Source organism: Salvia hispanica, chromosome 6 (assembly GCF_023119035.1).
Source record: "Salvia hispanica cultivar TCC Black 2014 chromosome 6, UniMelb_Shisp_WGS_1.0, whole genome shotgun sequence".
Taxonomy (NCBI): domain Eukaryota; kingdom Viridiplantae; phylum Streptophyta; class Magnoliopsida; order Lamiales; family Lamiaceae; genus Salvia; species Salvia hispanica.
The window spans coordinates 27,120,373-27,136,524 of NC_062970.1; the positions used below are offsets into that span (position 1 = coordinate 27,120,373).

General features: G+C 36.6%; 1 protein-coding gene across 1 annotated transcript; it reads left to right on the top strand.

Moving 5' to 3' along the window:
- Positions 1 to 2,088: 2,088 nt before the first annotated feature.
- On the top strand, positions 2,089 to 7,027 carry LOC125196090 (zinc finger CCCH domain-containing protein 67-like). Its single transcript, XM_048094457.1, has 6 exons — positions 2,089 to 2,811; positions 2,893 to 2,958; positions 3,365 to 3,484; positions 3,876 to 4,148; positions 6,259 to 6,534; positions 6,675 to 7,027. The coding sequence occupies exons 1-6, from the start codon at positions 2,290 to 2,292 to the stop codon at positions 6,819 to 6,821; spliced, it is 1,404 nt and encodes a 467-aa protein (XP_047950414.1). The 5' UTR covers positions 2,089 to 2,289; the 3' UTR covers positions 6,822 to 7,027.
- The last annotated feature ends 9,125 nt before the right edge of the window (positions 7,028 to 16,152 follow it).

The window sequence follows — 16,152 nt, forward strand, 5'->3', positions numbered from 1 at the left end:
AAGGGGAGCCCGACTCGCGGCTATCCTCCGGGCGTCGTCCTCGTCTGCCCCACTTACGAGGCGACGGAGGCGTTGGCGTACAAATTCGCAAAACGGCCCACCGCGGCCCACAGTGCGCTCCCACCCCTTCCGGACCTCCTCGTTCTTTGAAGTCCTTCCCGTGCGGGCAATGCCTCCTATAGGCATCTCTGATCTTCGCCCACATGTTGACGACCCGCTGGTTGTTCGCAACCAGCGGATCGTCGCACACCTCCAACCACCCCTTGGCCACCCCGGCGTACTCATCCTCCGTCCACTTCCTCCGGCCAGTGGCAGCGGGCTGCGATGACTCGCCGACCGCCTTGCCCTTCCCCCTCCCCCTCGTCTTCTTCTTCGGCGCGGCCGGCGTCGCTGGAACGGGAGTATCATCGTCCCCGAGATCGATCCCCATATCATGCAATGACAGAAGGTCATCGCCAGAGAACTGCGTCTCCACCGGGGTCGACGTGTGAGACGAAGCCGTCAAAAAATCAAGCGAGGGCCGATATACCGCGTCCCCTCCCGGTGACCCCTGCACCCATCCGGCATCCCGGGATGCATACCGTGCGGCATCCCCCCCGGCATCCCCCCCGCCACATCATCCCCATCATCTGGCTGCGGCATCATCCTCCGGGCTGCGGTAGGCGTACCCCCACCCGGGCGGCGGCGCCGCCACTCCCCGCCGCCGCCCGGCATCCCCCCACGGCATACCCCGGTTCCCCCCCATCGCCCCGGCGTACCAGCCATCATCCCCATCATCTGATTCCAAGGGATGTTAAACCCCGGGCCCATCTGCCCCATCCAGCATCCCACAGTACCGTGGGAGTCTGAGATCCACTCGTCGCTGGACTGGACTCGTTGTTGTGATCAATCGCTCGATGATGCTCTTGTACGAGAAAGTTAGAGAGAGAGAAAACTCGTTAAAACAAGTGGTGCAAATGAAAATGAAACGAAAATCGCGTTTATATATGATTTTAAAAAAAAAAATCGAAAATCGGTGCTGGCCGATCGGGCCTCCACAATGGCGGCTAGCCGATCGGCCAACCGCCGGCAAGCGACGAGCGATCGGCTAGCCCACGCCGATCCGCTCGCCGAAATCGCCCTCGCCGATTGCAATGGTTCGGCTAGCGCGACGAATCAGCTAGACGGTCGCTAGCTGACCATTGGAGATGCTCTAATTTGATGCAAACACAAATGTATTCCTGACGCAAATCGTGGACGGTGGAGAACGGACGAAAATATATAGAGTAATAAATCTGACAAATTTTTCTAACATTGAATAAATAACACACAACCTTTCTGATAATAGGAAGAGCGCAATTAAGGATTTTTCTCAAAGAATTTTTTACAGGTTTCTTAACAAAATTTGAAGAAACCTATTTTTCAAAGTATTACAGACTTCCAGTCTCCTATTAAAAGTCCTATTTTATCATTTTCATTTATTCCTTATTAAGAGTCATATTTCATTTTTTTTACCATAAATAGTAAATAGGTCTCACAATCCATCAACTTATTTTACTTACATTTTATTATAAACCTAATATATAATTTCACTGTTCCTAAAAAACAGACAATATTTAAAATGATATGAGTTTCAATACACAATTGGTAAAGTAAAAGATAAACAGAAAGAAAAAGTGATTGAAATATTATTAGTGAAGAATGAGATCTACTTTAATAGAGAGTAAAAAAATTTCGTAAATGAAATTAGTTTATTTTTAAGGAACATCCAAAATGACAAGTATGGTCTATTTTTAAGAAAATAATGAGTATATAAGCGAAATTCATATTCTCTGACTTATTTAACTTACTTTTCATTATATTTTCATTATATTTACTAAAATATGTGCTGAAATTAAATAGAACGGAGAAATTATATAGTTCTAAAAATATACACACCACACATGCCTATTTTTATTTGTGAAAAAGAGGAATACATAAAGTAATCATAATAAATTCATAATCCTCTAATTTGGATATGCTTTATTTTAGTGTATTTTTATTACATCCATAAACCCAGAAAAGTGTAAAAATTAAAAAGATTATTTTCCAGTTAAAGTACAATGCGAAAGGCATAGCCTATGTGTGTAGAGAGAGAAAAAAGTGGCATATCGTGTCTCTTCCATTCAGCTCCCCAGACAGTAAATACCCAGGGAGGATCACACAATCCACTCCGTTCTTTTACTTTTTCGAGCAATCCAGCAGTAAAACTGGTGCGACGCCCATTTTGATCTAGGGTTTAATTTGGGCTTGACATGCTGAGGGGCCACCATGGCTGAATCATCATCACCAACCTCTGAAAAACCCCCAATCGAGAAGGTAGGGTTAGGGTTTTTGCTCCAAGACACGCCTCCGATCAAACCCGCGATCCACCAGCCCGAAAATGCCCCTGGTGAAGGGAGTGATACGCCGACGTCGGTAGTGACCCTCGATGAAGAGACGGAATTTCGAAATGCTATTGAGAGAGACTTGTGCGAGCTTACTATCCGGCAGGCCCACATCGAGAGCATAGATGAGGAGATATGGGATGACGTGGGAACTCAAAAGGATTCGGAGAGCCTTGAAGATGAAAATGAGATTGATGAAGGGGATGAGGATAAGGAGGGTAGTGAAGCTATTAATTATAGTGATGGAGCGTCGAAATTGGGGAAATTTAATCAGAACAATAGCACTAGGAGGGTTAACTATCCCATGAGACCTGATGCAGAGGATTGCTCCTATTACATGAAATTTGGATCATGTAAATTTGGGTTGAATTGCAAGTATAATCACCCTCCTAGGAGAAAGAATCAGGTCTATTTGCGTAGACTAAAATATGCCAAATAATGTTTATTGTCACTAGTTTGAATCGCATATAATGTTTGCTTTTTGCAGAATGTTAAGGAGAGAACAAATTACAGGGAAGAGAACTCAGAGAGGGGAGGGCAGACTGAATGCAAGGTTATTAATGTTTTTCTTTTTCTTCATCCTTTTGTGAGAAACGTCCATATAGTATTTTCTTAACAAGGGGATGTGATCTCAATTCTTGCATGTAAATTTTATTTCACTAATATCACTCCTGATAACTTCTTGCTAATTGGACACTAGAAATAGTGTGAGTCTTAATAGTTAAATTGTTTCATCTTGCTACCAAGTAAAAGCTCTTCTTCGAATAATATTCTGCATCAGGTTTGGTTTACTTATAATCGAACAGTATTTTTTCTCTTAGCCATGCTCTATCTCTACCTATATCCTTTCTTGATGCACGAGACATAATATTCTTCTGATACATAAACTATTTTCTTCCACTTCACATACAGGTTGAGTTTTTCCTTTCATTTTGTTATATAACTTGTGTGTAATGCAGTATTATCTGACATCAGCGGGGTGCAAATATGGAAAGGACTGTAAATACTCTCATGGTTCAGACAGAAGGTCTGCAGGCCCAATGCCAGAGTGCAACTTCTTAGGGTTGCCAATTCGAATTGTATGCTCTTCTGCAGAATTTTAAGTTCTCTTCATGTATATTTTGATTTGTTCCCTTGATCTAGGCTTTGGTTTGATTTATGTTGTAAATTCGTTACTCCCGAATTAAAGGAATTAGTAGCATTTGATCGGCTCCAAACGTATGTTCAGAATCAATAGGGAATGCAGCTATTTAAAGTTGTGAATGTTGAGTTTCAAAACAATAGGAACTTTAAAATTTGGAATTGCAATTCAGCTAGCTACTAATTCCAATTAGCTAAACTTGGAAACGAAATTGACTGTCACATCTGGTCGTGATGCTATGGAGAACTTTTAAAGAATATAAAAAACAAAGTTCGACTAGTTTCTTTTGGCTCAACTCTGTCTGATTGTAATAATAATCTTCATCACAGGGAGAAAAAGAGTGTCCCTACTACATGCGCACCGGTTCTTGCAAGTACGGATTGAATTGCAGATTTCATCATCCTGAACCAGTCACTGTTGGTGGTGATTCCACTTCTGGATATGTAAATGGGGGTTCTTTTCCATCACAGTTTGTTTCCTCATCATCTCCGACTTCATGGTCTTCACCGAGATCATTTAATGATACTTCTCCATTCGTACCCGCCATGTTTCCACCTTCCCAAGGTGCTCCTACTTCAAACCAAGAATGGAACGGGTATCAGGTATTTTGCTTATCATGTTACTGTATGGTTTGGTATTCTGGTATACGCTTCTATTTTCTTTAACATTTTGCAGATACTGTTTTATGATATGATGATGTCCACCTAGTACTTTTGTTGTTATGAAGTGTAAAACTCTCTGTTTCTGTGTGTCAGAACGTATTCTTTAAACTCAGTAATTGATCCTTATTTTCATTAATCAAGTGTTACATGGTTCTTAACAGACCCCATTGATTTCTAAAAAAAGCCTGTTTGCTTGGATAGTCGAAGTCACGCATGAAATATTATTGTTGATCTTTGGTTAAATTGCTGGAAACATTCGAGGTAGGTCATAGGTGGGAGTCGGATAGATTCCACCACCTCAATTTGATTTTCCCCGATGCTACCTAGTTCTAGTAAATAGGGTATTCTTCCTTATCGTCCAATCAAATTTATAGGAGAACGGTTAGGGGATACAGTAAGGAGTTAAGTTCCAAATGTCCAAACTTTTCTGATGCCCTTTTTGTAAGCTATAATTTGTGTAAAAGTTATGAATTTATTATGTTGCTTTCCTCGCCTATTATGCATATGATAGTTGATCTATATTTGTACTTATTTCATGTCTTAGACTTAACGCTCTCAAAAGAGTAGCTTCACTTAACTCTTAAAAGGGCCTTGTTGCTGTATTGAGCAGAGTAGAGATTGTCAAGAAAAAAAGTCCAAGCTATGCTATTCATGGAATCTTGAAATCATATTGCTAAACATGGAAACGAGAGTTTCAGTTTGACTTGATCTGGTTTGCTTAGTTAGTTTCATGGTTTGTCTCAATTTAGTACTCCCTCGGTCCCATAAGAGTATGCACTTTTTGGTTGGAGTATGTTTTAAGAATTAAGTGTACAAAAGTAACATAATGTGCTCAAAGTGAAATTATTAAATAACCTGACAGTCCACTGGAAAGTAGACTTAGTAAACAAATAACTAGAAGTCCAGAATCGATGTCCATAGGTTTCGTGATTTTGGTTTACCGTTGATCTATAACTGTATGCAATATTTCTTGACGTAAAACAACAATGTCAAGTACACAGTTAGGTTAGTAGAATATAGTTGATATACTCAGCCAAATTAGCTCACAAGTGATTCTTCCTAGAGTCTCTGGAAATAGGAGTAAAATAGGGAAAAACAAAGGAATAATATGTTTAGGAGCAGTTTCGTAGGAAAGATAATAAACAAAACATGATAAGGACACATTTTAGGTCAGTTTTGGTCATATAACTCCAAATGAGTTATCTACCCTACAAAACTGCTCTTATTATATACTCCCTCCGTTCCACGGTAGTGGAGGTGTTTCTTTTCGGCACGCAATTTAAGAAAAATTGTGTTAAGTGAGTTTAAGGAAAGGAAGAATAAAGTAAGGTAGAGAGATGAAGAGAGAATAAAGTATGAGAGAGTAAAGTAAGTGAGAAGAAATGTGTTGACTTTAACTAAAAAGAGACATGACTCCACTACTGTGGAAAGTACCAAAATGGCAAAATGACTCCACTGCTATGGAACGAAGGGAGTACAATTTGGTGGAGATACAGTTCTCGTGTGGATTAGAATTCTCTGAAGTTCTTATTGGTGAAGTCTTTATAGTCTAGTTGTCTTTCACGTCCTCCTTAATTGCTGAGCTCATGCCCATTCCAAGGTTGATGTATGAGTTTGAAATATAAGCACCATGTCAGCTTTCTTTATTTTAATTTCTTTTTCTGTCACCTGGATTTCAGTGAAAATTTCTATTCTGGAAGATGTGAAAATGATCGTACGTGAAGAGTTTACTTCACAATTAGGTGAAATATTGAAGTAGTAGTATTTGTCAGTGTAAAACAGAGGGCCGTTTGTTAGATAAAATGTTTTCCAGTGATTTTATCAATTGCCATGCATGTAACATCATATAATATTAGGTCATACTATGTGTTGTCTCTCCTAATCTCTGCTTTGAAGGAAAATAAGGATCATTGGCCGACTGATAGTTTTCATATGTTGTGATTGTATTGTGTTGTGGTGGTTTAATTTGAAGTTTAATGGCATATCTTGAATATAGCCTCTTTAGCTCTGTTGTCTTATCTGCCTCCTTTTCCTTTTTGACTTGTTTGAGGCGGCAACCTACTCCGCATCTGAGGGCCTACCAACACCCCCAGCCTTTGCCATGAACAATCTACCAGCTGAGATAAACTTCCCCATGCATCGTCAGCCTGATATTCTAATCGAGGAATATCCAGAACGTCCTGGTGAACCAGAATGCAGTTTCTTCCTAAAAACTGGCGACTGCAAATTCAGGTCAAATTGCAAATTTAATCATCCCAAAAATCGTGGGTTCAAGGGAAAACCAAACACATACACGCTCAGCGACAAAGGCTTGCCACTTAGACCTGTAAGATTGTTTATTTTATTTCTCAATGCATGCGTACACACTCATAGATATGTTGCCTTTACAATGTCCGTAAACGTTCTTTGTTGAATGGAATCTGGACGAATACTCTTGAGTTTTGATTGTAATTTTTGACAATGCAGGATCAGCCCATCTGCACGCACTATCACCGCTACGGCATATGCAAGTACGGACCAGGTTGTAAATACGATCACCCATCAAACTATGCCATCTTGCCGACCCCCTTTGATCAGCCGGGTGTAATGCTGGGGAGAGGAAATGAAAGCTGATTTATAAGCTTAGAAGCTTGAGCTGAGCCTAACTTAGAAAACTCTCAAGTGTTTTTGTAAGGTCTTATTTAATTGCCCGTTTGAAGTTAAGCAGAGTTTAAACTTTGGACATGCAACTTGTGCTTGACTCTGTTAGTACCTAAATACTACAGTTTTGTTGTGACCAACAACACTTGCATATTTAATTAAAGATGGTTTGGCCTGAATTCAAAATCAGAAAAAAAAGTTGCTGAAAGTTGAAAGTAAGATTTCGTTTTGTCCCCTAATTTACTTTATAGCCCGGATATGTGGGATGATTTAAATTTGGGGTGGGGATCCTCGGCTGTGCATTTTTCTACAGCATCACACAGGATTAAAAATATTAAATAAATGAAATAAAATAAATACATATTCTGTATTATTTTATTGTTATATTAAAAACAGCAGAGTGCTATGCAAAATTGCACGACAAAGGATCCCCATCCGTGCGATACAATACGAACTGAAAAGGGGGAACTTCAATGTCGCGTTCCCAGCAACTTAGATGGGATTATTTTCAATTGATTGAGATAAATGAAAATAGTATGTTAATCTTTCGGTTGTTAAAATTGTATAGAATTTTGGAATATCTCAAGACATTTGATCATTTCTATCATTTTTAGCTAATTTTGTTTGATTTATATCCATTGAATTGAATGAATACGTTTGGAAAAAGGCTTAATGATAACGACATAACTCAGTCGTATTTACCACCACTACAAAATAAACAGAGTTTACCGAGCACATTGGTGCTCGGTATAGGGCCAAAAGTGCTCGGAGAATTGGGAAATACCGAGCACTTTCCGAGCAATTCAAGTGCTCGCCAAACTGGTCAACTCGATCATTCCAAGCACCTTGTTGTGCTCGGAATACTGGGCCAAATTTGCGTGTGCTCGGAAATTCGCGAGTACCTCTATGTGCTCGAAAATTCGCGAGTACCTCCATGTGCTCGGAAATTCCGATTGCATGCACATATGCTCGGAATTTTCGAGCTGATAGCTTGAAACATATCCAAGCACATATAAGTGCTCGGAACAGGTTAATTTGTTTGTTTTTTAAATTTATTATTTATTTATTTAAAAATTAATAAAAAAGCAAAATAATTTAATGAATAAATGAAGAAAACAAAATTCAAATAAAATAAAATTAAATAAAATAGTTTTACAATTGCTTTATCATACTATTCCTCCTACACCATTAAGCTAATTTGAATCCGCTCGCAGTTATCCAATCTGCAAGTTGTATGAGTTTGCGGCCCCATTCATCCTCCATAGGTACATCTTCAGTTAATTGCCTCACTCTTCAATGTTATTCATTGTTGTATGTTTTCACTTTAGATTATCCAGTGAGAATCCTAGTCCAACATCTCTAAAATACCATGTATTAGAGAATCATCGGAGGGTGGAGTAGAGTGTCATATCGATGCTCCTTAAGAAATCTACACAATAGACAAAACATTAACATAGATATGAAAAAAGGTACATATTCCTGCTGGAATTGAATGCAAACAAAGATGACATACTAAACGGAAAAAGACAACAATCACCTATTATCTCCATGCATCATCAACTTGGAGAAACATATGATTTGACACAAACTTATCATCAAAATCAAGAAAATTTCCACCAGAAGATAGAAAAAGGAAAAGAAATTAAACTGAAAATCAGTTTAGACTATACCTGACAATAGAAAAGTCAGAAGAACTAGCTCGGGCAACCCGATTTCAACACATGTGGCAACCTGAACAAGCAAGGGAAGAGGGATTGGTTGACTCTCTTTTCGTACGCACTCTTCGTTCTCTTTAAAGCGTAGGTATGTATCGTTGCGAACTGCTCAAGTTGGGCAATCGGCCTAATCTGGCCAGCCTATTTCTGCCTGTTTACCTGCATGATGCTGGTGAGTGATACGGTCAAAGCTCAAGCTGATCAAGCTGAGTGACTCCGACTAGAGTGAGAAGAAGGGGAGAGCTAAAAGGAGGGCGATCGAACAAAAACCTTAACCCACTAATACTACTAACTAGTATAGGGAAGTAAGGATTGATAACACAGAGATGAGGCGTTGGACATTTGTTTGTGCGACACGGCTTGGGGCTTGGTTGCTGCCACGCTTTACTTTGGGGTGGGTTAAGTTTAACTACTGGGTTTGGAAAGAAAGACTAAACTGAACAACTAACTAAGCTAACCTATTTAATCAACTGAACAAACATTACTATAAAAGGACAAACAGAATAAACGGGATTGTCAGTCCCCTGCAAAATGTACGAAAAAATAAAATAACTTTAACAAAATCATCTTCTTCAACAAATCAGCAGAGAAAAACAGAGCAACTAACAGATCTGAAAAGCTAAAGAAGACGAAACGTCAGAAAACACATAAAACTTAAATTACTCCTACGATCTAAACTACGACAACGTAAAAACAAGAACTATGACATTTTCATGCAGAAACGGAAAATAAACACCTAGATCTAAACAGAGCAAGACGACTCAAACATGAAACATCAAATCTAAGCTAAGACTCAACATAAAACACAAAAGCGAAACAGATCTAAAACATAAGACAGTAAACAAAACATGAAGCTAAGAAATGAAAACGGAAATTCTGATTAAACTAAAAAAGAACATCAAATAGTCGATTACAACAAAGGAAAAACAGGAACTAAGCTAACAAAGCAGTAAATTGTTTCATCACCCCTTCTCGGAGTGGATTACATAACGGAAATGGAAATGTGCAGGAAAACGAACAGTAAACAGCAAACTACCAGCTAACTAGACGGAACCAATTGTGTGCAGCAAATCGAGAGCAATGAATTGAAAGGAGACTTTGATTTCAACCCTGGGAGAGAACTGAAATCCTACTTACTCTAAGAAGATGGATGAGAACCCCCTCTAAACTACAATGCAGAAATGAAATTGGGGGAACTCCCTTTTCTTGGTGTGTTGGGCTTCTTTATATAGGGAAACGTAGGGCTCTGATCCCTACGGTACCACCTTCCTGAAATGACGTCCCTGCCCTTCACACCCTTGAGTGAAGTTTCTTAATCTTCTCTTCAGTGCATAATCTGGCTGGCTCCGGTAGATATTTGATTTGATCGGCTCAATGCCGCCCTTTTTCTCCTCCTTTCCTCGACTTTTGCTTTCACCTTCTTGAATTGTGCGATCTTCGGTTTGTGGCGAAATTTACACACACCTGGCTAAAAAAGGATCGTTAGTTCACTGATTTAAGTGCAGTTTTACTATAGAACACATGCATGAAACGAGCCTCATCAGGGATCAGAGCACAATGGTTTGAGAAATGGAGAGGAAAAGCTAGCTTCTAGAAGAGATCTTGGCATATGCAAAAATGTTGGTTCAAGAGCTTCTTGGCTAGTTCGAGACATGAAATGGGGACTAGCTCTGTATCCAAGACCTAAAGGTGCATTAGCTCTGTATGAAATGAAAAACACTCTGTATAAAATGAGAAAAACACATTTAGAATTGGAGGAAGTGCATACCCGAATGAGTTTTGTTTGATAGTTAGCAACTCAACGTCCTGCTACATAAAGTTCATAAGCAATTTCCTATATTTGACACATTTACAATGTTTTAAATCATTTCTGTTGTTGAATAATTATTAAATTTTTTTTTGTATATTTCCGAGTACATTGTTAGAGTTTGTATACTAGAAATCACGTTTCGAGTGATTGAATACTGTAAAACTCTTATTTTATTTTCCAAGGAATAAAACAGATTATTTTTGTCGTAATGTTGTTATGTTTTACATTTAATGGATGTTAATTGCATGTTTAAATGTATGAGTTAACTTAACAAAGTCTAAGTCTTTGTTTTAGTAGACCGGTTGTGGGCGACGCCCACTTTAAGGTAACACGGTCAGTCCTAAACAAAGAAAAAGAAGAATTTCACAACCTAGATGGAATTAGACTATCCATCGTGAAAGGTTGCAATGTCGGTCCGCATATTTCTAAGCCTTACTGAAATAAAATGACATTGGTGTGGTATAGCACTGAACGGATCTAACAGCAAGACTTGTCCTTAGGCTATCTACTAGGGGTGGCAAAATGGGTAGCGGGTAATGGGTAATTCCCATCTCGACCCGCTACCCGCCGGGTATTGGGTACCCACTACCCGACGATAACGGAAAACGGGGCGGGATCGGGTAATGCGTTTTAGAGTTTTACGGGTAGCGGGTATACCCACTACCCGCGCGGGTATACCCGTTAGTCCCGATTATACCCGTTATTATTAGTATTAGTCATATTCCATCTTTTAATACTCCCTCTGTTCCATATTAATAGACGTGTTTCAAATAGTTAAAGTGGAGAAAAAAAAAGTAAATAGTTAAATAATAATAGCCTTATAAGCACTCATTTTAAAAAATTAAAAATATATAGTTAGAATGGAGGAAAAATAAAGTAAGAGAGATAATAATGTAGAGAATAGTATTTCTATTATTATTTTTCCAAAATGAGTGAGAAAATGAAATGCCTCTATTAATGTGGAACAATGGAAGTACTTTATCTAAGAGTTCTTTTGAAACATTTATATATTCCAAAGAACATACAATTGAAAACTCACCGAACTAGCTATAGAGTGTTCCCTAACTTTTATTCTCAATCTATTCAATGTTTACCATCGATATTAATAAAGTAAATTAGGGAACATTGACGGTTGTTATGGTTTTCAAATTTTTTATTAGGATTTCGGGTCGGGTACGGGTACCCGCAATGTCGGGTACGGGATACCCGACACGGGTATCGGGTAATCCCGGTATGTCGTGGGGCGGGTATCGGGACAACAATTTGGCTAGAATCGGGTACGGATACCCGCGGGTAACCCGTTCCGCCACCCCTACTATCTACTGAAAGACGAGGTCTTGATAAATATTTGTTTCTTAATCAATGTAGGTTAGCATTGAGCATACGGTATTGATTATGCATTACTTTGACTTATCAAATGGTGCGGGTTTTTCGTAACCCAATAAACCTGATATATTGGGTAGTGGTGATTAATATCTAGCGGTGCTAGGATTGCTATTATATTGAATCGTGCGCGAGGTGAGTCTCGTTTGATAATGTCCCCAAGAGGAGCGCGAAACAAGACTTTATTATTCGGAACCTAGCTAGTTGGAGTTTAATTACTCTATGAATAATAAATAAGCGTTTCATGCTAAGTCCACTCTTGGAATTAATAAGATATTAATTAATTAAGTCCATAGGAGACATTAATTAATTAATGGATATTTTAATCTTAAGCGCGGGAAATGAAAGATAAAACGGAAACCCGGATTACTTATAATTTCGGATTTGGATGGGGAGAGTTCAATATTACTTCTATAGTGGCTGCTCGTAATATTCCAATTAAGCTTATATTAAATTGTGGGTTCAATTTAATTAGTAAAAAGTAAATTGGATGAGCCCATATCCAAAACCTTCCATAGATCCCTGTCTGGGCCCAAAAGGAACTTAATATAAATAGGAGAATAAAGGAGACAAAATAATCACAATTTTATTCTTAAAATTTTCGAAAATTTCGCCCCCCTCATATTGAGCTGGTCGAATTTCCTTCTCCTCCGTGGAGTAGTTTTTCTGTCTCTTTTATTTAAGTCCTAGTATTCGGTGAGATCAGCCCACACCGATATTGGAGTACAGTTCGGGAACCAGAGAGAAGATCTGTGGTCTAATATTCAAAGCATCACGTGGAGAAGTCACTAGCCATCATCAATTATTTGAAGAATTAATAAGGTATTATTTCTGCTCCGTAGAAAAGCATGTTTTAGGTTTCAATTGCACTTAAAGCATGATTAATTCAAGTTATGAGCATGATACAAGTAAGAATTACGCGAATAGATTTTGTCTAAATAATTTGCTAAATAGATCCGATTTTTATGTGATTATAATGAATGCACGCTTCAGGTGCCAGTTCCTTCATATATGGTACTCGGCATTTTCCGAGCACATAAGTGGTGCTCGGCGTTTCTTAAAAATATAATACTAGCATATTATATGTTTAAAATAAAATTTAATATTTTCATAGATATTTATGGTGAAGGATCCATATGCAAATTTTCCGAGATATTTTCTTACTTCAAAATATTGATATGTAATATTATAATGTTTTATATTCGTCTTGTTGTTGAATAATTATTCATTTTTTTTTTATTTCCGAGCACATATATGGTACTCAGCATTTTCCGAGCACATATGTGGTGCTCGGCATTTCTTAAAAGTATAATACTAGCATATTATATGTTTAAAATAAATTTTAATATTTTCATACTCATTTATGGTGAAGGATCCATATGCAAATTTTTCGATATATTTTCTTACATCAAAATATTGATATGTAATATTTATAATGTTTTATATTCATCTTGTTGTTGAATAACTATTGATTTTTTATTTCCGAGCACATATATGGTACTCGGCATTTTCCGAGCACTTATTGTGGTGCTCGGCATTTCATAAAAATATAATACTAGCATATTATATGTTTAAAATAAATTTTAATATTTTCATACTCATTTATGGTGAAGGATCCATATGCAAATTTTTCGAGATATTTTATTACTTCAAAATATTTATATGTAATATTTATAAAGTTTTATATTCTTCTTGTTGTTGAATAATTATTGATTATTTTTTTTGTATATTTCCGAGCACATATATGGTACTCGGCATTTTCCGTGCACACATGTGGTGCTCGGCAGTGCTTAAAAATATTGATATTATATGTTTAAAATAAATTTTTATATTTTCATACACATTTATGGTGAAGGAATGCAAATTTTACGAGATATTGCATTGCTTCGTAATATTGATATGTAATATTGACGTGTTTTAAATTCTTGTTGTAGTTAACTAAGTGGAAAATGTTTATATCCATGAATAATTTCTACTTATTTTAATATATCCCGAGCACATCTTTTGTGCTCGCCATTCTCCGAGCACATATATGGTGCTTGCCATTGTTGATTGATTGCAAGGCCGAGCACGTTGACCTGCTCCGAAATTGCTCGGAGTTAACACTCTCGTTTCTGATATTGCCGAGCACCTTCAATTGTGCTCGGTATGTTGCCGAGCATAGTTGAAGGTGCTCGCTATTTTCTGAGCACATTTAACTGTGCTTGGTAACTGTCATTACAACAAATATATTATATAAGGATACAAAATTAAGGACGCAATTGTTTGCGTTAGGAATTTTTTTAAAATAATCAAAATTTAAGACGCAAAAATAAGTGTCCTTAAATTAGAGACGCATTTAATAGATGCGTCTCTGAATTATAGACATAATAAATAAATGTGTTTTTAATAGTTTAAGTTGGGGAACATTAAATAGAGGAGTACTATATCTATAATCGAAGGCACATTAAATAAATATATCTAAGTGATTAATAGTACTTCTCTATAGAACCTTTTATTGTAATGGGACTCCGAAAATTTTAACTATCTTCGTAACGATATTGGATATTTTTAATAATAAGTTATTTTATAAATCTATAACATTTATTGAATGTTATGTAACAAATTGCTATAAAATGGTATCATTAATAGTTAATGGTTTGTTGGTGATTAAAGGTAATACACTTCCAACATCCAAAATAATTTGATAAATAAATCGGGTATTACACAAAATTAATTGCACAGTTAAACAAATCAATAAATTTAGGACGCTAATGTCGTTGCGTCGTTAATTGCAAAGCTAAACAAATCAATAAAGCAATTCATTATGTTAAGACAATATTAAAGAGTTCTTGGTTAAGAATAAAAATTGTAATTCACATTAATGAATTCAGTCATATGTTAAGGCAAAAAATACCAAAATTTTAAATTGCACAAAACTAAAGTAAAATACACACCATAAAAAAATAACTAATTTCATCACAACAAAATACAACTAACTTGCTAAGTGGAATAGACTTGAGCTTAACAGGGGTCAAAATAGATAAAAGAATACCTATCCTAGTATAATTGTGGGCTGGATTAATCGGACCTCAAGTTGATTGGGTTTTGAGCCGGGCTAGAATGAACCAACCTACTTAACAATTCTTCATTCTATCACTTAACCATTCTTATCCATCATATAAGGATGGTTAGTACTCTCTCCGTTCCCTCATAATAAGATAGACTAAGTAAGAATTTTTTTTTACTATAAATAAAAATGATTTAACTATAAAAGAACTTCTCAAAATAAAAAAATGACTTAACTATAATGGAATAGAGAAAGTATTAAAGAAAAGGAGTTCCTCGGACTTTAAAATAGTTGACTGACTACACTAAAAAATACTAGGAGTAATTAGTAGAAGATGCAAGTGACATGTTAACTTTTAAAAGATTACTAAACTAAAGTGTTGTATAAAAATAGCAGTAACTTTTCATCCCAATTTAGCTAAAGTACTTATTTATCTCTTCTTAATCTTTATTATCATAACTTATAAACATAAGCAACTCTATTTATGTTATCAATTGATCGCATTATTTTCCGTCCTCTTCCTTCGGTTGCACGATTGCATCGTTAGTTGATCCATCTCTATCAAAGGAGTCGAATCAAGATCACAGGCTTGGCTTTTGTGGTGTCGAAAAATAAAGCTTATTTGATCATATTTTATTTATTAAAGATCAACAATTCCATAGAAGATAATTAGTTTAAAAGTATATACTGTATAAGGGTAGAAAAAAGAATAAATATTTTAATTCACAGTACAATTTTTTTGCCTAATACTCCACTTCTTATTTAAGAGTAAAGGCCAAAACTGGTCCATATGCCTATTTTATGATTTTGGTCCTAAACATTATCTTTTGAATTTTTTGGTCCTATATATTTCAAATTGGATCACAATTGGTCCTCCGTTAACAATTCCGTTAATTTTATGACGGTCAACGGGTTTAACCCAATTTTGACCAACTTAAGCTCTTAATTGTGATTTTTAACTCACTAATTATATACTTAATTATTTTAATGAACTAGTATTACTCCCGTGCTATGCACGGACTAAGAGATTTTCAAAAGATTGATAATTTTTATATGATTGAAACACAATTATAAACAATATCATTATGTATGAAAATCATAAACAAAAAATCGTAGCAAATAATAACAATGAACAAAATGAGTAAAATGTAAGTTATATGAGAATTAAAATTATTTACAAATTAATATTGAAACAAAGTAATAAACTTGAAATTATTAATACAAAATATAATATTCAAACATTAACAATGTATTTATTCCGTAAATTTCATTGTTTTAAATTTGTAATCATTTCTAAAACCTTCTCTGTGGCAACCGAGATGCTGCAAAACCACCAAAGCTAGCATA